Source organism: Lepus europaeus, chromosome 4, assembly GCF_033115175.1.
Source record: "Lepus europaeus isolate LE1 chromosome 4, mLepTim1.pri, whole genome shotgun sequence".
Taxonomy (NCBI): Eukaryota; Metazoa; Chordata; class Mammalia; order Lagomorpha; family Leporidae; genus Lepus; species Lepus europaeus.
In genome coordinates, this window is record NC_084830.1 from 135,923,294 (window position 1) to 135,945,551 (window position 22,258).

Sequence of the window (22,258 nt, forward strand, 5' to 3'; positions counted from 1 at the left end):
AGTGGGTAAGAAGAGTCCCACAGCCACATGCAAGTCCCAGTACTACTACCTCCTAGTTTGAAAAACTTGCACTGATTTACCAACACTTAGTCTCACATTTTCTCTCTCTAAAATGAAGAGTCGAGTCATTATGAAGGTAAAATAATTCTTGGGACTTTCAATAGCCCCATGGATGATCTCTGAGTGCTTCTAATCCCCCTCTTTCAGAAATTATATCCTCCTTTAGTCATTCATGTTCATGGTCACATCTTGGATAGCATTACTATTAATCAATTAATTCTCCATTAGTCCAAGTTTGAACAGATATCATCTTCTCCCGCGTTTTTGGCTCATTTTCTTCAGTCTCAGATTCCAAAAGCCCTTTTCCCCATAGAGAACTTCAATGTCCCTCGACTCCTTCATGGCCTCCCTGAATTTATTACCAGATCAAATTCATTGATCAATCACTGTGACACATCTCTTGCATACACACCTGACTCTTAAACATTAGTAGTGGAAAACCTCATGATTAGGACCAAATATAGGCTCACTCCCACCTGTACCCAAGCAGCTGCACGTGGCTGGAGAAAATAGGAGAGCACTCTAGGTCAGCTCATTTTACCTGATGGTCAGTTGCTTCAAATGAGTCCTCCGTGCTGCCAGTCAATAATGCATTTCCCTAGTTCATTCACTCTCCCACAGACCTTTTATATTCATATACATATTTTCTGTACATGTGTGTATGTATATGTATATAATTACCATATGTATTATACATATACTACATTCAATTCTATATTAATTCATCCCACTACTGTGGATCAACAAACAAGTTTCATACCAAAGAGTAAACTATGAGCTCCACCTCATTCCTTCTTACATATTCAAGGATGTCATTCCAGTTATCTCTTCCCTCTCCTGCACTGTTTTTCTCTGACCACTGGATCCTTCCTATGGACATAAAAACATTGTTTTCTCTATCACCTTAGAAAAACTCTCTTTTGCATGCTCTCACTTTCTTTACCACCACCTCATGTCTATATTTCACTTTCTAACAAAAATTCTTTAAAATTATAGCTACACTCACTTTTCTCATTTACTCTACTCTCCATTTATAGAAAAAAAAATCATAGTAAGGCATTTGCCTTTATCAGCTCACAAAAATTGTTTTCAAAGTCCCCAGTGACCTTTTTTAAAGATTTATTTATTTGAAAGACAGAGAGAGAGAGAGAGTCTTCCATCCGCTGGCCCACTCCCCAAATGGCCGCAATGGCCAGAGCTGAGTTCCTCTGAAGCCAGGAACCATGAGCCTCCTCTGGGTCCCCAACGTAGGTGCAGGGACCGAAGCACTTGAGCCATCCTCTCTACTGCTTTCGCAGGGCATAGCAGAGAGCTGGATTGGAAGTGAGCAGCTGGGACTTGAACCAGTGTAGGCTGGGGCTTTAACCTCCTGTGCCACAGCGCCAGCCCCTCAGTGAACTTGATATTGGTATATCCAATGGACATTACTCTGAATCCTCAAAGAACTTACTCTTTCAGCAGGATAGGACTCATTCTCTCCTACTTAAAGCATGCTGTTTTCATTTGGCTTCTAAGAAACCATATTTTTCTGGTTCTCTTCCTATCTCACTGGCTCCTACTTTTAAGTTTCATTTTCAGGTTCTTTCCCAACTCCAAATGTTAACACATGAGGGTTCAGGCTTCAGTTGTTGAACCTGCCTTCTTTTCTCACAGCATTTCTCCAAACACTGACTACTTTTTTGGATTAAATACTTTCTTCATACAGTTGATTTTCAAATTGACATCTTAACTCTGAACATCACCCTTCTATCGTAAACTCATACATCCAACTTCCTACTTGAAACATCTCTAAGAATGTCTAAGAAGCACCTCCAACTTAAAACATCTAGAATTTGAGCTCTGACTCTACCACTCCTCTCTAACTCTTTCAAATAAATAAATAAATCTTAAAAAAAAAACAAAGTACTTATAAAGGACTATAAATTCTCTTCCTTCTTTTACATGCTCCAGGTACACAACCACCCTATGCTGTTTCTCCATTCGACTTACCTTGGGGACTTGTGATATACCTTTCCCTCTGCCTATCAGATGCCACAGAGTTGGAAACTTCACCCTCTGTATGCCTGTACTTAAATTTAATCACCTCAATGAAAACCTCCCTGGTTCCCATGGAAAATGACAACCCACACCCCAAACCCATACTGACTCATTCTCCACAGTGATTATCTCCACATCCATATGAGATAACCTATATCCCACTTATTTATTTTGTAATTATACATTTCCCACCTCACACACACATCCTAGAATATAAGCGCCTTGAAGACAGAAAATTATGTTTGTCTTATGCCATGCTGAATCCTCAGTGCCTACAGCATTTCTTGGCATATATTAATTATTCAATAAAATTTGTTGAATTAATGAATAATGCATAAAACTCTTGTCACAAAGCCTGGCAAAGAAAAATAAAACTACCCTCATAAATTTAGCTATTATTACTTATTCAGACAGGTGCAGAATTTTTTTCAAATTTAGAATCTTCCAGATTCAGGCTCATAGTGGACAATCTAAAAAACAATATTACTCATTTTATTTAATAAACTATTATACTTCTATGTTACATTGATTGTTTTAAATGCTTTAAAAATACCAGCTCATCAGTAGGAACAATCTGTATGCTACTGACTATCCAATGCTACTTCGCAATTGAAAGCCATTATACTCTTTGGAGTCAAACTGACTTGACCAGAGCATGACTGACTTCATCGCTTGCTAGCTTAAACTTGAGTAAGGATCTTTGAAGTCTCAGCTTTCTCCTACGTAAAATGGAGAAAAGAATCACTAATTCATTGTGTTTCTAAGGATTCTAAAGAGAGAACATTCTAACACCTACAAAGCACTTATCACAGTGCCTGCTGGGTGATTTACTTTCAATCACTGACATCTACATCTATGTTTTAAGAGTTAAAGGGAGATAAATAAAAACCATAACAAATGAAGAAAAACAAGAGTCTATACTTCCTTGTCTCTAGATTCTATGCTGTTTATCGAGATGCAGAAGGAAAACGTGTTAAGAGGATCAACTGGTTTGAAACAATCAAATTGTTCTTCTTAGGTTTTGATTGCAACTTTCCTACTGTAATGATTAAACTTCTAAAGTCATGGAAAACTGTTCTTAACATAAAATATACCACAATTACATTTCTAAATAACTCTCCCAAATGCAAAAAAGGGCAGGATACTAAAAGATAAACTTGTTTTCAAGATACTTTGTGATTCATGATAACAGTTTCAAGTTAGCCACAGGTTCAAGCTTAAAAATGTCCTCTTCTCTGGGGGCCAATAATGCCTTTTGAGCCACCTGGATTAATTTTGGTTAAAAATACTTGACCCATCTCTGTCTTGCTACTGACTCTAGAATTGGAAACTGCTAACTTGCCTTTCTATTTTTAAAGACATATATATATATATATATATATATATATATATATATAAAATTTACTTTTGCTTAGTTATTTGATAGAGTGGAGGAAGACAAGGATACATTGGCCCTATTGCATTTCAAATGTTGACATCTCTTTTGTGTTATGAAGCCTTATGTCTTTTTGTGTCTGTGGTACCTAGGCAATCAAAGTCTTAAAAATAATGCCGCGTAGGTGTTTCTGGGAGAAGAGACTGCATCCCACAAGTTCTGTGTGGGTAACTGAGGACAGATTTGCAGATTTCAGCCCAATCTGGTTTAGTTTTTTTTTTTAAGTTGTATTATGGGAAAACCATATTTATAAGACTTGAAATTTGAAAGGGAAAGAGAAAGAAAAATCATCCATGTTGAGCACTCCCTACCATCCGCACACCCTGCTGGAGTTTTTATGTGGGCTTCTCATTTAAACTGGTGAGGTGGTTCCTTCAAATAGCTGCTTTGGCAGTTTGAAGAAGACAGCACGGCCATCTGGTATTTCTGTGCTATGGCAAGATAGTTAAGAATGCCAGCACTGGGGTCAGGGAACTGAGGTTTGAGTTCTTCTTACACCAGCTGCTAGACCACGTGAGAGTCACGGAGTCTGCAGGTAGACAGGGTTATTTCTAACTGCAGCCTTAATCTCCATCACTCCATCCTTACCCCATCCTCATAGCGACCAATGAACCTTTCTCACATCTACAGCCAGATGGGTGATACTACGTATTTTTCGGTACAGAAATCCTGAAACGGTCACTAACCTGGATGAGTTAATCCCCTCTGAGTCTCAGTTCCTAGTTGTACAGGTTTTGTAGGAGTTAAATGGAAAACACTTTACATGAAACATGATACGCAGTTCAATGAAGGATACCTATGATTACTGTCAACATTTCAGAATTTAAATATATCCTGAAACCCTCAAATATCTATATTTTTATTTCTATCTGAAGCCAAAAAGGACTGTAGTAGCGAGTCAAAATAGCAATTATTTGATTACACTACATCTGGTTGTTTTTAAGGAAAAATCATTTTCCCTTAAAAAGAAGCAAATTACCAAGGCAAATCACAGACTATAAAAAAATGGAAAATACAGCTATGATAAAAAAGAAATTTCTCATGCTGTTTTTATACAAAAGAACATGATTGGTATAAGGGATTATTCCCAAACAACTCCAAAATAGATTATTTTTGTTTATAATTAATTATTCATGTAAGGGTGGAAAGTACAATTTTAACCAGAGACTTTTATGACAGTTCCACAAGTTATTTGGAAGGAAAGATATTTTATTTAATAGAATAGCATACCCTTTTTGGGCTTTATTCACAATATACAACACAATTCCAAACTACAAGTGTATAAAATCAGTTGTAAAAGCTATTTTTCACACCCCCTTTTCAATACAAATAACTCCCATCGCTATGTTATTACAAAAAATGTAAAATGGATAATTAAGGTACATTTCTCTGAAATAAACCAAAAATAGAAGTAAAATTGCTTTATGTTTGGTCTTTAGTTTTTCTAAAATTGCCTTCATGTACATTTTGCCAAGAAGTAAATGTAAGTCAAGTTAAAAAACAGATAAATAAAAACAACCACACAGCTAAAGAACCTGACCACAAATATGCCAAAAGCCAAGTTTTTAAAAGATGGAAAGTTACCATTTGTTAAGAATGTTGGGGACAAGTTTTTTCTAATAGCTACAGAGAGACCTAGCTTTTCTGAAATTATGCTCAAAGACTACCAAGAGAAAAGCCAGAGAGATTGGAGAAGGAGGAATATCTTACCCTTCCTAATTTTCACTTCAATCAAAACAGTGCCACTTTAAAGATTTTTTTTATTTTGACTTTTATCAAGATTTCATCTAAACTCTGGCTACTCAAAGACAGGAAACTGAGTTATGAAATCGTACATCACCCCCACTCCCTCGAAGATGCTCTGATTTTACAAATCAGGTTGGTACATGCCTAGCATAAAAGATAAACTTGAATCATCCATTCAGCATTATAGTTTGCTAGGCTTATGTAAGGGATTTGTTTTTATTCATCTGGTCAGCATCTGTATATCATCAGTGTATGATTATTACACAAATAGAAGAAACCAAAATATGCCCAATATATCTTTGCATGCTACTCAATATTACATCACAATAGCGTTGATGCTAGAGTCCTATTAAATAAAACTTGTTTGCCTATTTGGACCATTGATAGGTGAATGCTTTGGCAATTCTCACTCTTTTTGGTTGTACCTATCCATTCTTAAGACATTCTCTGGATGCTCACTCAAGTGAGGATAAAAATCTGCCTGCATAGTAGTCATCTAATCAAGCAACACAGTCACTTGACATATATCATATTATTTGCTATTTTCACTCTATGGACCTACGAGGCAGTTACATAGGTCCGTTACTGCTAACACACAGTTAAAGTGCCTGAGATTTGGAGAGCTGAAGCAGTTCATGAAAGTACCTTTCCCAGTCCCATCCATATCTTATCCTCTGTCTCAAGGTGTGTTGCCCTTTTTCTTTTTCTCTCATTTGTTTCTACTTCACTAGCCAGATTTACACAATGCACATACAACACACACACACAAACACACACACGGAGATCATGGAAAATGTACATTATCTTTTTTTTTTTCTTAAGGGGTTGGAAAGAGAACACTCCCGTCTATTTGCTCCTGTGTGGATGGCAGGGATCCAACCACTTGAGTCATACCTTTGACACCTCCCAGGGTACACATCAACAGGCAAATAGAGTCAGGAGTGCTACCAGGATTCAAATGCAGACACTTGGGTATGAGATGCAGGCATCCCAACTGGCAGGTTAGCTGTAGGCCAAATGCCCACCTCTTCACATTATCTTTATATTTTTTATGTTGTTGTTTTTGTTTTTGTTTTTGTTTTACAGGCAGAGTGGATAGTGAGAGAGAGAGAGAGACAGAGAGAAAGGTCTTCCTTTGCCATTGGTTCACCCTCCAATGGCCGCCGCGGCCAGCACACTGCGCTGATCCAAAGCCAGGAGCCAGGTGCTTATCCTGGTCTCCCATGGGATGCAGGGCCCAAGCACTTAGGCCATCCTCCACCGCACTCCCAGGCCATAGCAGAGAGCTGGCCTGGAAGAGGGGCAACCGGGACAGAATCTGGCGCCCCAACCAGGACTAGAACCCGGTGTGCCAGCACCGCTAGGTGGAGGATTAGCCTATTGAGCCGCGGCGCTGGCTCCACATTATCTTTAAATTCTGTTTTCCACAAAGTTTTTGAAGCCCCCTTGTGTGTGTGTGTGTGTGTGTGTTGCCATCATCATAAGTTGCCTTCACAGTGACAGAAAAATCTCATATTTTAATTCTACATGAGAAGTTCAGGAAAACAGAAAAAGAATCTAACAAATCTACTATGCCCCAGGCACTGAACTAGCTACTGAGGATACAACAGAACAAAGAGAGAGACAGAGAGACAGACAGAGAGAGACAGAGAGAGAGAGAGAAGACAAAGAAAGAACAAGCAAGTGGCAAATCAAGCAAGTAATTACATAGGTGAAGAGAGCTAGGGCAGAAACGAACAAGGCACTGAGTAGGAGGCGGCTGGGACGGTAAAAGAAGGGCTTTGTATGGGAAATCCATCATAGCTAGACACTGAAGGATGAGAAGGATTCAGAAAAGAGAGTTGTGGAAAGAAGGGTGTTGTGGACAGAGGAAACCCAAGCACAGCATCCAGAGCTGTCAAAGAAGCCATTCAGGTGTGGGACCAGGGTAGAGATGGAGGACTACCTTCAGAAGGGGCAGGAGAGGCAAGAACACAGAGGGACCTTCAGGAATGCGTGCTATGTGATCTTTTCCTTTCTCTTAGGTCATGAAGTGCGTGTGAGAACAGTGGAGATAGGAACCAGAGGGCAGCTTGACGTTTGGGGGTGAGCAGCGTCATCTAAGGGTCCATACTCTCTTAGCTTCTCCTGCTGGATCCAAACACACTTATTTCTACGAAGAACAACAGAAGAGCCTAAAGAAAAACCCGCCAAGTGATGCGAATGAAGCTGCAAAGATGGCCTAAATTCGCTCAGTTCTCTTAAGTGTGCCATGAGGGAAGCTGCTTTGTCCCCCTTTCCAGAGCAGTGCCCTGAGCTGTAAGGAAACAGGCTTTTTTGGTTTGTTTTCTTTTTGTTTTTGTTTTTGTAATGAAATGAAGACATTTGCCCAAACATGCCCTGGTAGGAAGTAGTGGAGCTGAGCTTTTCATCCAGAGAGTATATTCAGCCATATTTTTATTGTCACTCACACAAGGTGCACCCATGCTTTAAAGTCAACATTAAGGAAAATGTCAATCATTTTACACTTCACATTTTCTCTGGTTAAGTGTAGCATTGCCACTACCTGGTTACCGCTTCTTGGTTGTATTTCAATGCCCTTTTTCCAGCCTCCCTCTAACAAGTTCTAGTGTTTCAGGCATAGTAGCTCAACTCCAGTTTATGACAATGGACTCTATGCTATATAATGAACTGGAAGACAGGAGCTTTTCAGCTCCACACCTAAAGATAAAGAAACTGAACAGCTAGTTGCCTGGTTGAGTCAGTTTAAACTTTATTATCTCTGATGAAACACTGACTGCACCCACGAAAATGTACAAGTATTGCATGCTCATAAAATTTTTTAGGAATGAAATAAAAATGCAGTGTTATAAGAGTATTTGTTCACTCAATAAATGCTTGTTAAACACTTTCTGCTTGTTCAGCACTGTAGTTGGGGCTAGAAATGAATCATGGGTAAAACTGACAAGGTAAATCAGTAATTTTTAAATTTAAAATAATGATAATAATGACATGTACCATTCTGAGTATCTTTATAAAAGAAAACTACATCGCAATTGTCAAATTCCTTTAAAATCAATTAACAGTCATCTAGGTATCATTTGGACTTATATACTCTTATAATAAAAAGGTCTGAATGGAAGACAGAGATGAATAGTTTAAAAAAGAATAATATTGATTTTTGATATAAAGTAATTTACACAGCTATCATTAGGAAAAATCTAATTCAAAGAGAAATGGCACAATTATTAATGATCTTAAAGTAGTTCTAAGCCATCCTAGGATATAACTTTTACAACTTCATTAACCAGCTAGTATCTTAAAGTCAAAAAATACATTCAAAATTTAAGTGATTTCTTCCCTATAAGCATTATTGTTAAACTGAGCTTAAATTCCTCACACCTCAAGTTCAGTTTAGGAACTCCCTCTCTACTCTGAAATCACACTTCTATCTCATACTGGATTAAAATGTACCACTTACTAATCTCTCCCTAAATTGTAAGTCCCATGAAAAGACTGACCAGATGATTCTGTTCACAGGTGAATCCCTGAATGCAATCACAGGTACATTATAAGTGTTCATTAAATATTTCCCAAAGTGTATGCGTCAATCATTACAGAAGTATCTAGGAACCTAACACACACAAAAGCAAACAGCAGAGCAAGTTCACAGGGTGCCTGACATTTTCTCATGTAGCCAGAAGATAGGGAGAAAACTATCAACACAAAACTCCCATCAACATAATCTGCCTATTGTGATAAAAGGATGTCAAGATGTGTTAGAAAAGGTACCCTAATCCACTGTTGGTGGGAATGTAACCTGGAAAAACCACTGAGGAAGTTAGTTTGGAGATACCTCAGAAATCTGAATATAATCCTCCTATAAGACCCAGCCATCCCACTCCTAGCAATTTACCCAAAGAAGTGCAATCAACCAATAAAAGAGTTATCTGCATCCCTGTTTATTTCAGCTCAATTCACTTTAGCTAAGACATGGAATCAACATAAATTCTTGTCAACGGAAGACTGGATAAAGCAATTGTGGGATATCTATTCTATGGAATACTACACAGTGGTATAAAAACAATGAAATCTGGTCATTTGTAACAAAATGGATGAATCTGGAAAACATCATACTTAGTGAAATAAGCCAGTCCCAAAGTGACAAATACCATATGTTCTCCCTGACCTGTGAGAACTAATAAAGCATCTAAAAGGAAATCTGTAGAAATGAAATTGACACTTCAAGAAACAATGACTTCAACAGTTTTTTTTTTTTTTTCTTAATGGAGAATGAGACTGGGAATGGGAGAGGGAGGAGGAGGTAGGGTGGAAGTAGGGGTGGGAGGGCAGGTATGGTGAGAAGAATCACTATATTCCTAAAGCTGTTCTTATGAAATTTGTACTCATTAAATAAAAGTTCTCTTGGGGAGGGGTAAGATGCATTATAAAACGTGAGTACACTTGATACTCATTTTGTTTTTTGGTCTGTGTGGAAGGGTGAAGATGAAGGAAAGTTTCAAGTGTCTGAAGTTTCAAACCAATGTAATCTGTGCAGAATGTTAATCACTTCCCTGGCAGATTGTGGAGATGTACTCGACAATCATTAACATGAAGAGTTTGTGAATGAGAATACTGATTCTTTGCATACAGATAAGACATTTTCTACCCATCATAAATGGACAGTCCTCTAAAGAGGCACTTTATATCAGACAGGTCCTCATAAGTGTGAATCAGCAAGATATTTTCAAATATATTTCTGAGTGTCCAAAGTAGGCCTAATAGTGTTGACACATTATATTATCAGTCATTCCCTCACCATGCCACAAGGAATACCCATGTAGAAAAGCTAAGTAAAACCACTCATTTTAAAGGCATAATTCAAACAAATAGCAATTAATAATTTTCTAACCATTTGTTTAGAGGGGGGGAAAGCATATTCCACCTACTTCAGAAATTAATGGAAACTAAATTCTAATTTCCATTCACTTTACGGTGTAAATTTGCAAGTATATGTTCTTAGCAAAATGTCTTTAACTGTCATAACTGAATGCTTAAGCTCAAAAGAAAATTAGCAACGATGCCTGACCAGTGCTTTGATGTGTTGTGCATCGTAGGTCAGCACTTGTTCTATTTGGAGTATTCTCAGAACTCTGCAATACTTCCTCAAGTTCAAGAATATTCCCTTGGCTGGCACTGTGGTATAGCAGGTAAAGCCACTGCCTACAACAGTGGCATTCCCTATGGACGCAGGGTTGTGTCCCAGCTGCTCCACTTCCTATGCAGTTCCCTGCTAATATGCCTGGGAAAGAAGCAGAGGATGGCCTGTGTACTTGGGCCCCTGCAACCATGTGGGAGAACCTAGTGAAGCTCTTGGCTTCAGCCTGGCCCAGCCCTGCTCATTATGGCCATCTGGGAAATAAATCAGCAGCTCCATCATTTCTATTTCTCTCTTTCTCTCTCTCTCTCTTTCTCCCTCTCTCTCCTTCTCTCGCCTTCTGTCTCTCTCTCCCCTCAGTCTCTGTAACTCTGCCTTTTAAATAAATAAATAAATCTCCAAAAAGTAAAAATAATATTCCCTTGGTTTTTTGTATTTTTTTTTTTTTGACAGGCAGAGTGGATAGTGAGAGAGAGAGACAGAGAGGAAGGTCTTCCTTTTTGCCGTTGGTTCACCCTCCAATGGCCGCTGCGGCCGGCTCATCATGCTGATCCGAAGCCAGGAGCCAGGTGCTTCTCCTGGTCTCCCATGCGGGTGCAGGGCCCAAGGACTTGGGCCATCCTCCACTGCCTTCCCGGGCCATAGCAGAGAGCTGGCCTGGAAGAGGGGCAACCAGGATAGAATCCGGTGCCCCAACCAGGACTAGAACCCGGTGTGCTAGCCCCGCAAGGCAGAGGATTAGCCTGTTAAGCCACGGCACCGGCCTCCCTTGGTCTTAATTCAATGCCTCTGCCTCATCCTAACACACACATGCCCCCATTTCTTTATCCTAATCACTAGGCTTTCTTTTTGTTTTTTAAGATTCATTTATTTGAAAGGCAGAGTTACAGAGAGAAGAGAGGTACAGAGAGAGATCTTCCATCCACTGGTTCTTCTGGGTCTCCCATGTGGGTGCAGGGGTCCAAGAATTTGGGCCATCTTCTGCCACTTTCCCAAGAGCATTAGCAGGGAGTTGCATTGGGAGTGGAATGGCCAGGACTCGAACCATTGCCCAAATGGAATGCTGGTGCTGCAGACAGCGGCTTACCCCACTACACCACAGCACTAGCCCTGATCACTAGGATTTACCTGCTGCTCCAGGAACCATTTTACAAACAACAGCAACAATGACAACAAAATCCAAAAAGTTACCCTTACCAAAGCTTAGCTCTCCTTTTTTCCTATTTGGTTGTCTAGCAGTGTTAATTGGGTCAGTTCACAACATTGTCTAAAACACAATATTAAATAGCTGGGAAGTCACTTAAGTTTGCCATCGAATTACATACAGTGTGTTGTGTTCTATTTTCATCAATATAACTAGCTCCTAATCATATTATATCAGATTTACTCAAAATGCAATGTTGCTATAACGTGGGCTGGGGAAATTAATATAACTTTTGGCTTCAGAATGAGATTGATGAATAAAAGCTGAAAAGTGTGAATTTTTTTCCCACTGGGGCAGCTTTTAAGCAGGTCACACATTAACAGCACCACCCCCCACTAGCAATCTTACTTCCTTTTTTGTTCCTTATTTCTTTTTAAGGCCATGATGCACAGCTACTCACAGTGTGAGGCAAAAAGTCTTGTTTTCATTTCTGGAGCTATTTAGATAATTGTATTGTCAGTGATGCACCCAAAAACCATTCTGTCACCAGGAAGAATACTCTCTTGGCTGATACTCATAAAAGGTAATCATAATTCAGCAGTGACTGAACATATATTTAATTGTATTCTTAATTGTTCCCCCTAAAATGCATTTATTCACATGAGAGGCAGAGCCAGATCTTCCACCCTCTGGTCCACTCCCAAATGCCCACAATAGCCAGGGTAGGGTCAAATCAAGGTCAGAAGCCCAAAACTCCATCCCAATCTAGTATGTGGGTGGCAGGAACCAAATATTTGGGCCATCTTCTGCTGCTTTCCCAGGTACATTAACAGGAAGCTGAATCAGAACTGGAGTAGCAGGGACTAGAACTGGCACTCCAATAGGGAATAGGTGGTCTCAAGCACCATCTGAGCGTGATGTGCCACAATCCCAGCACATACTATCTTGGGTTCTGAAAAGCCACAAGTTGAAAGCCAGGTGTGGGAAAAAAACAACCTAATGACTTCCATTATGGAGCAGCCAGGTGGGTGCAGAGTTACCAGAACTGGAAGCCTTTTGAGGGGGTTACTTTTGTTTATTCAGATGTAATCATACTAGATAAACTTTCCTTTTTAAGGTCACTTTGAGATGTGCTTGTTTTGTGTGTCTCAGCTCACAGAACAACAGACGGGGCAAAGTAGTCAACAGGACTGTTAGAAGCAGGTAAATTACTGAAAGGCAGCATGTATGTCTCATCCACGTCAGGACTGTCAGAGTTCTTCTTATGTATTAACACTTGTTTAGCACTGGCTGGGTGCTAGGTATTGCTGTAAGCAAATGCCATACACACCAACTCTTATGACTGTCACAACAGCCCAATGGTGGGGGGAGGGGGTTGGACTACTGCTATCATCTCCATTTTGCACAGGAAGACACTGAAACATGAAAGGAAGCAAAGCTGAGCTTCAAGCTCAAGCCTAGGTTTACAGGGCAAACAGCCTGCTTTTATCTGGGCTCCAAAACCCAGGCTCCTAACTATGATGTCACTTTGACTCTGGCATCGAGGGAGGATGGCTAACACTCTTGGGAAGAGGAAGAAAGTGGAATACCGGAGCAGAAAGAAAATTAAGAAGCCAAGTCTCACAGCACATTTTGCATGCAAGTAGAGCTCTTCTCCTTTGGGGGCTATTTTATCAATTTTGCAGCACTTTTCTGAATCCTGAGTCCCTCCTGGGTTTCTCCTTTAAGCCTAGCCCCACCCAGCTTCAATTTGCTCCTGCTTGGATAAATCAGCTAAAAGCAGACCCCAGGAGACTTTGCTGCTGGTAAGAGTTTCTTCCACTCCCCTAGAGCTAGAATATTTGTGCAGGTGCTAAGAGTAGAGCACTTTTCAATGAGAATTCAATTTTTAAGTTAAATGCTTAACACTCAGTGAAAATTAGGAAATACTATTATTATTATTATTTAAAACATTAATCACAATATCATTGCTCTAGTCCGTCTACTAAGAGAATGTAACAGTACATTCAAGACAGTGGTATCTATGACCATAACAGAATATTGCAGGAGGCATTTACACTATTTTTAAAAAACTAAATTATGAAGTATCTACATTTATGCCAGGTACTATACCAGGTATGATGAGCAGAACGGGTGTAATTTCTATCTTCATAAAGCTTACAGTCAAAGAGACAGGTAAATATGCAAGTGGAACATGTGACTATCTGTACTGTGATACAGGAAAATAATGTCCCATGAAATTCACAGATGGAGAATCCAGTGCAGCTTCAGCACAGTCGAACGAATCCAAAAATATTCAAGTGTAAAATTAGAATAGCCAGAAGGTGAACTTTCAAACCCCAAATAATTCCTGCTGTCTATCAACAGGACTCAGCACATATCTTAAGAGGCTCACTGCACTCCGAATGGTAGCCCAGTCCAACAATGAGAATATCAGTGGATACTAGATAGTTCTTGGACAGCTAAAAGGAAAATTAGGGAGCCCTCGCATTGATTGGTCAAAAGAATCATCATGTAAATACAGGGAATAGTCCCAAAGTGCTATGTAGTCATAGGACAACAATGAAAAATCTAACAATAAAAATATGTTCTTCCTTTGCCTCATAAAATACAGCATGTCAATATACCAATACAAACTAAACATGCACTTTGCATTCTCTATGATGATTTCTTGCCAGAAATACTGAAACTGAATCTCATCAAGACTCTAGATCTACCACATTTACAGAAAAACAGTGTTAACAGAAAATATCTTAATGACATCATAGACATGATCGAAATGGCCAGTAAAACACAGAATGTAGGATATTTGATGTGACAAGCAACATAGTTTTTTGACACAAATAAGCTGTGAAAAAAAAATAGTGAGAAAGGGAAAGAAACAATAGGAGTCTGGAATTAGAAGAAATACATACATTTTATACTTTGTTGCATTTGTTACATGTGATATTTCTCTAAGTCATAAAAGGGAGAATAAAGAAATACAGCAACCAAACACAGTGGATGCTCATTTGAATTTTGAGTCAAATAAGCCAATTTTAAGAAAACATCGTAGGGGCCGGCGCCACGGCTCACTAGGCTAATCCTCCACCTTGCGGCGCCGGCACACCGGGTTCTAGTCCCAGTCGGGGCACCGATCCTGTCCCGGTTGCCCCTCTTCCAGGCCAGCTCTCTGTTGTGGCCTGGGAGTGCAGTGGAGGATGGCCCAAGTCCTTGGGCCCTGCACCCGCACGGGAGACCAGGATAAGCACCTGGCTCCTGCCATCGGATCAACGCGGTGCACCGGCCGCAGCGCGCCTACCGTGGCAGCCATTGGAGGGCGAACCAACGGCAAAAGGAAGACCTTTCTCTCTGTCTCTCTCTCACTGTCCACTCTGCCTGTCAAAAATAAAAAAAGAAAAAAGAAAAAGAAAACATTGTAGGAAAATCAGGGAAGTTCAAATACTGACTAGATAACTGTTGACACTGAAGAATTATATTACTTTTGTATGTGATATGGTATTATGTTTTAAAATCACATTTTAAAAGTTAATAATTCAGTATTTGTGTGTTAATGAAATGATTGACAATCCAGGTCAAACAGGAGGGAAAGTAAGACTACATACAAAACAAAACTGGTCTTGTGTTGATAACCGTACTTATTGGAGCTGGGCGTTGGTTCTATAGACGTTCATTATACTATCATCTCTACACTTGGATAATTTGAAACTGTTTTGTAATAAAAAAAATTTTAACTGGTGTGCCAAGAAATGAAATATTTGAGAAAAGCCGTAACAGACACCAAAGAAAAGACCAACAGTGTGTTATGATGCACAAACTGAGCATTCTTTTTCAATTTCAGGAAAATTTTTTTTACTTATACCTCGGACTAACAGTCTGTCTATGCATAGTCACTGCTCTGAGTTTTGTGCTTGTAAGTGGTTTTGTGTTTTTGGCTTTGAGGCATAGCCTGTTATTTCTGTTTCTCATGTCTTTGGTAAGATCCAAACCTCCCTAGGCTGTCAGGAACATTTGGTGTTATCTTTCCAGTCTGACATATGCATTTCAATGTATCAGGACACGGGGGGGGGGGGGGTGATCTCAGAGTCATCGCCCCACTTTCTGCATGAATGCCAGTCCTACTGATGCTTCTGCTGCCAGATCCATCCAGTGAGGACAGGCGCTCGGGAAGAAACGATTTTTATCACCTCCCCTAAGAGACTGGACTCAAGGAAGAGACTTTGGTTGACATGGAAGCAAAAGCAGTATAAAATAAAATTAAAATTAATAAGATATTTGACTAACATGTTTGCATCGCTGTCTTATTGAGCCTAATTCTCAGTGCACAGCACCTTAAAGAAATAAGAAACAATACATCATTGCTCCTGCACTGTCACCACATAATATCTTTCTCGGTGTGGGTCTAAAGTGACTCCACAATGAAGCGTCACACTTACATTGTGGTTTCCAAAAATTACCGATTAAGAAACCTTCCAACCTCAAGGTAAAAGCCTGCCTGACTTACAACTAGGAGAAGCACTCTCGTGAACCAGTACCCCTGGGAAAAGTAACACCAGGCCTTGAAAGCATTCTAAGTGTAATGACAGAGCAGAATTTTTCCTGACAAGATTGCATTATGGCTTGGAGGAAAAGAACTGGAGACCAGTAATGACTCCGATAGAATGAAAAGAGCACCTACTCATGAGAGGACAGCAAAAAGCGAAAGAAAACGGAGATGAAGTTGGTGACAAACCAAGCCGCAAATAGTGTACTCTTTGAGCCATGCTGTCCCTGTGTCAATATTGTATCTCAATGGGTGTGAGACATTTGAGTTATGAATGGTGTCTTTCAAGTAACCAGGAGAAAAAGTGTTGGAATCATCTTGGGATAGATGCATTTCTACATGTTTTCCTCTAAAAGCTTCAAATGAAGCTTTGGGATTCAAGTTGCTGTAAATTATTCACATCAGCCATAATCATATACAAGTATCTGGTTCCAATACAAGGTCACACAGCTCAATTCTAATTGGGAAATAATTTTCCAATCTACTTTTCTCCAATACTCTATCTTAATAATCAGCAGCCCTAAAGGCATGTATAAACTATCTATATAATTTAGAGAATTTTGCAGAAGAATCTTAAAATACAGAGCCATTTGTTCTTAAAAATGATGACTTTGTGTCTTTTCTTCTGTAATTCCCATAATTCGCAGTGTATATTTTTGGACAAGTGTCCTATGAATTAAACTCCCTACATATGGGTCATAGTAATACAATTATTTTTTAGAGACAACTGCCTTCAGATCTTCATGCTTTCAGGCAATCAGCTAAAGTAGCTCACTCATGAGGAGGCGTAAGGCAAAGTGCACAATGCTCTTCAACCAAGAACAATCTTCCCATCCTCCGAGGCATTGGAAGATGGTTCTAGAAAGAAAGAGTTCATTTGTTTCCATGCAACTAGTCTTGTGTTTCTAAGCAGCTGAACAGCTGTTGAATATCTGGCGTCAAATCAGGACTTCTCTTTTCCAAACTACTGAGCTCCCATTTTATTTAGAAGGGAATCAAGATGGTGTTGTCTGAATTTAATGATACATTACCTTCAGTACAGTCACTGAAATGAGAAAATGTGCATTCTCATGGTTTTAAATTAAAACACAGGACACATATCCAAAATACTCTGTAAAGCAACCCAAGGGTAAATGTTTCTTTTCTATGCCACCATATCACTCATATTAAGTTTTCTGGTTGTAGTTAAGTGATTTACAATCCATGGCATCTGACATATCATATTTTGGAATGTGAGTGGTATAGACAAACACATTTCTTACCTCCCTCTTAAACAAGTCAGAACCTATTGGCTTTTCAATTGTTTACAGTTCTGTAATAACATATTTCACTTACCATTGCCTCATGTTGAACATCAAACCTAGGTCCACACAAAAATTTAAATGAAGTAAGATTGTAACACGTTAATAATCAATAGTTAGATTTTGATCTCCCATGTTCCCTTTGGAAAACTTAGAAGAAACATGGGCAAATGGAAAGAAAACATCTCTCCCTATGACTGTCAACCACCATATGTAATGCATTAATGTTTTGCTGGTCATTTTTTTTACTGCATATGGATCTATACAAAGTAGCTTTGCATTATTCCCTGGGTTACTAGAAGAATATGCCCGCTTGGAGTTAATCCCTTCCATCTAAGGAGTATATGTGTATATACTTCTCTCTCCTAAACCCAGGAGGAAGTTGAGTTCCTGTGAGAAAAGCATCTTTGTATATAGTCAACTCCCTGCTTTAGAGCACCTCCCATGGTTTCGGCCCATTAACCCGAGTACAACAGCTTGATGAATTAATGCTTATATAGGCACAGTTGGCAGCTTCTAATTAAATAATTATGGCTAAGCAGCTGCACGGAAGCTGTTATGCACCCTAGAAAGCCAGCTGTCAGTTTTATTGGTCCTAAGACAGAGGAAGAGTTAACACTTAGCTCTGGCTGTAGGGTTCGAAGGGGAAGTTTATCATCTGCAAGATATATACTATTGGTATGAAGTTCCTGTGCATTATGTGCTAGCCTGTCCCTGGAGATGTGGAGAGCAAACTGCTCATTGGCAGCTTCTCAGTGATCCAAAAGAGGAGGAAGCAATTACAGGATAAGGAGAGCAGAGCCTTTCCAGAGCAATCTAAAGAGGACACAGTGTTAGACAGATGAGCCTTTGATGAACACACAAATGCCACTGAGCTAGCAGGCAAATATGTTTCCAACTGCAGGTCTCATGTAAGTGAGCAAGTGATGCAAAACCAACTGTGGTCCTTTCAGGGGTTAGACTGGTATGTTTTCCTTTGTTTGGCAGCAACTTCTCAGGATGCTTTGCTTTCAGAAAGTAGAAACTAGACAACACAGTAAATATCCCATACCATTTTAACTCTGTTGGAGATGCATTTTCCCAAAAAAGTTTGGGGATGATATTTGTTCCAAAGAATCACAGATAACATCAGATTCCTCAACAGAAGGCTAAAAACCCAGAGTCTTATCTCCACACTAGTGGAAAATTGGCCAGAGGGAAGAAAGCAGTACCTGCTGATTAAGCTCAGGCATAAAGGAAGATACAGCTTACAGATTCAGGCCATGGATAGGGTTATTGGACCACATAATGTCTGTTATCATACATCACTATCCTCCTGCACCAATAGCTGACTTCATTTTTTCCCCACAGGCTGTCCTATCTATCCAGCCCGTATGTCTCCACTGCTAAACATGCATTGTGTGATAACCCAGTATAGTACAGCTCTACTTCCCAGGACCTCTTCACCAGGGTTCCTGGCATAATCTCCAAAAGAAAAAAAAAAAATTACAGCTAGAGGCAGAAGCACAGTCAATTCAATCCTATACTTGTATATATAGAAATTTTCATTTTTGCCCCAAATTCTGATTTTGCTTTAACCAAGAGAATAGAGAAAATGTTAACACTGGAAATATGTGTTCCTCATGGAATTCACCTCACCCAACTCCCAGGCCTGCTGGAAATCAGCAGTTAAATCAAGCACTAAACAGCACAGGCTGATTTACTGTTCTCCCTTCAGACATCAATGCTTGAGAGTGTGCAGCTCAAAATAATGCCATTTCATAAAACAAGGCAACTGGCACCATAAGTCCTCATTTAAGCAAAGAAACTGACCTCTAAGAACCCCTTACTTAAAAGGCATTCATAAGATAATTGTTTCTTTCTTCCCCACTCTGGTTTCCTTTTATGTCAGTAATTATTTCACCTTAGCTATCTGAAGGTGTTTGCATGGGATTGACAGTTCTCAAGGATCTACTTCCTTGTGGGTCTCAAATGAAGCTCAGCTTAATTAAATCTGCAGTGCAACTCCAGTCTCAGTACAAAATACTAAAGAATCAAATAGCAGATTTGTAAAGCCCATAAAAGCCAATTTCAGACCTGGGGGGAGGAAAGGGGCCTTTCGGCAGTCTATACTGCCATCTAGCCAAGACTACACCACTCAGTACAACATCCATTTGTGTTCTGAAAGCCCCTGATGCAGGCAAGTCTTAGAAACAAGCTTAATGGAACCCAAAGTTCGTCTAGAAGAAGAGTAAGCAGTGTCTACCAAACTCTCATGGACCAACAGCCAAGTTGCAATCTTCAACTTTCTCCTCATAATTTAGAAAAGGGCAATAAAACAAAGCCTACTTGTTTGTTTTCCCTCCACACCAATCTTATCTGCATTCTGTGATTTTGGAGGTCTTTGAATATTCTGTGAGCACTGGAAAAATGGATAAAACATGCCTTAGGTAAGCCATGACAGCTGAATTGTAGCCTCTAATATTCTAGCTCTTACTCAAGAAATAGAACAATCCCCCAGAGTGTTGCTTCAATACTGACAGAGCATGCAGGCCATAAACATTTGTGAAGAGACTGATACACATGAAAGAGAAACAGAACCCTGTGCACTTACGGTAGAAGACGTATTCAGTGTAGCTTGACCAGATCTTGTCATCTGTATATTGGTTGACAAAGGATGCTGTCACCGATGAGTTACAGGCCACCATGTGGAATCCACACTCGGACAACATATCAAAAGCCCTTTCCAGATGCTTGAATTTGAGATAAAATCTGGAGGTGTATCTTTCTGGGGCTCGGTCAGGGTCTCTGCTTTCATTCAAAGTTTCTCCGAAGACTTCCTTTGCCAAGGAAATCCTTCCACAAACCAAAATCCGGGGAACTCTCCGAAACTTGGCATCAGCTTGCCCCTCTCTGCCCAAGGTGCAGGATCCCCTGTAACCCACCGTAATGAAACCCCACTTGCGGTCAGCAGGGAGCAGTGTGGAAGGGGGACAGATTCTCGTGTCGCTCCCTTGGGAGGCATCCTCAAAATCACTGTGGCAGAACTCGTCTGGGCTTTGCTTGATTTCGTCGGGGGTCAGCAGTTTGACCAAGTCTGGGAGCTGGAAGTACTCAGCCTCCCTTTTCAGTCTTCCCCTTTCTGGAAAGTGATCAGGCAGGACCACCTGCCTGTCCCTGAGATAGTCCAGGATATAACGGAACAAGAATCCATCTCTGTCAATGAAAAACCTTCCCTTGGAGTCCTTGGCTAGATCATTAGCGGTGTCTCTCTTTGGGGAAAACATTTTCCACAGGAGGGAATGAGGGATGCTTACCAGTGTGGAATGGCGAGTGAAATAAACTTGACCCCCAACATTCAGCTCTATGACCTCAGGGAAGGAGTTGGGAACTGAGGCCCCTTGCTCCCGGGGATAGTAACGACTACAGTTTCCACTAAGAGCCATTGTCCCTTTCTTCTTCTTCTATTTTGATTTAAAGGTACAGCCCACTGGAGTCACAGCCTTAGCCTCTGCCTCAACTTGTAAGGGAGGGAAAAGGATGCTAACTTCTTAAAAGCAACCTCCTCTTCACCCAGATATTTTTCCCAATAAGGCAAAATTTCGAAGCGTCCACAGGTGAATGGATGCTGAAAACGTTGCTTAAGCCCTGGAGGGTGGTAGCTATTACTTCATGGAATGCAATCAACTCATCTGCATCGGATCTCCCATCACGCTCAGTAGGCAAAGCTGTCCAACTCTCCAGTTACTCTGAAGTCCTTCTGAAGGAAGAGAGAATAAATTATTTCCCCAAAGCCAGAATGAGTCAGAAAGAGACTTCCGTGGGGGGGGGGGGGTGTAGGGGTAGGAGAGGGATGAAAAGGAGGGAGAGATATTTTACATAAGCAGTCCTGGAACTGATTTCATCTGTTCTTCAACTAAATTGTAGCCTGTCTCATGCTATTTTGTGTCTGTATGTTTGATCCAGCCCTTAGTCTTAAAAAACAATTCTATTTGTAATTATGCATTCAAAAGGAATATGCAACTGTCAACTGGACAGGAAAATCATTAAGTCTTGGCACTTACCTTAGTGAGTGCTGGAGCCCCAGTTCTAGTGAAGAGATAACCATTTGCAAAGCAATCAGAATCCACAGCGACACTGAGTCTGGCTGGATCTTGTCAAATCCCAAACAGGTGAAGGACAGAGGTATCAATGAAAAGTGCTAGAGAGACGTGTGCTTAGAAAATAATTATATATATATATATATATATAATATAAGTATTTATATAGATCTATATGTATGAATGTATGTACGTGTTCTCTCTCAAGTTAAAACAAGTCACAAAAAAAGTTAAACCACGATGAGAGCAGGGTAAGTTGAAGAAGTAAAGCAGAGGAAAATATTCGACCGAAGCTTCTCCGGAAAAAAAAAAAAAATCCCAAACCTTTAGAAAAGATCCTTAAAACAGAAGAGAGTTGCAGGAGGCCCCGGGACTTAGGAGCTTTTCAGAAAGCCCAGGGGCAGAAGGACAGAGAGCTGTGCCCCGCTGGGGTCCCAGGCAGCCACCCCGCCTGCCCGCAGGGGCAAGCGGACTCCCATGGTCCCGGCCAGGCGGGAGCCGGTGGAGCCGGAGGCGGCCGCAGCGCAGCGATGCCGGCGGGGGCTCGGGGCTTCTGCTTCTCCGCCGGCGGAGCTGGGTGGTTCCACAGTTCCCAGTGCAGTTCGGATGCTGTTGTTTCAGCAGTGCAGGCAAGAAACCATCCAGGGAAATGACTATTACATCATCTTAAAGGAATACGGCTTGGAGAAAGCGGAGGCAGCTCCGAGTCACGTCCTCGGCGGTGACAGGTTGCCAGGACCGCACGGGGACGCGGCGCTAGGCGCGGGGCACGCGAC

At 40.5% G+C, this 22,258-nt stretch overlaps 1 protein-coding gene across 1 annotated transcript in view; it reads right to left on the minus strand.

Annotated features, from left to right (window-relative positions):
- The window catches only part of KCTD16 (potassium channel tetramerization domain containing 16), a 293,145-nt gene extending 272,180 nt beyond the window's left edge, over positions 1-20,965 (minus strand). The window contains exon 1 of the mRNA XM_062189740.1: positions 19,997-20,965. Coding sequence (XP_062045724.1) covers positions 19,997-20,828 — 832 coding nt within the window. The 5' untranslated portion in view covers positions 20,829-20,965. The remainder of the gene's footprint in view (positions 1-19,996) is intronic.
- Between the last annotated feature and the right edge of the window lie 1,293 nt (positions 20,966-22,258).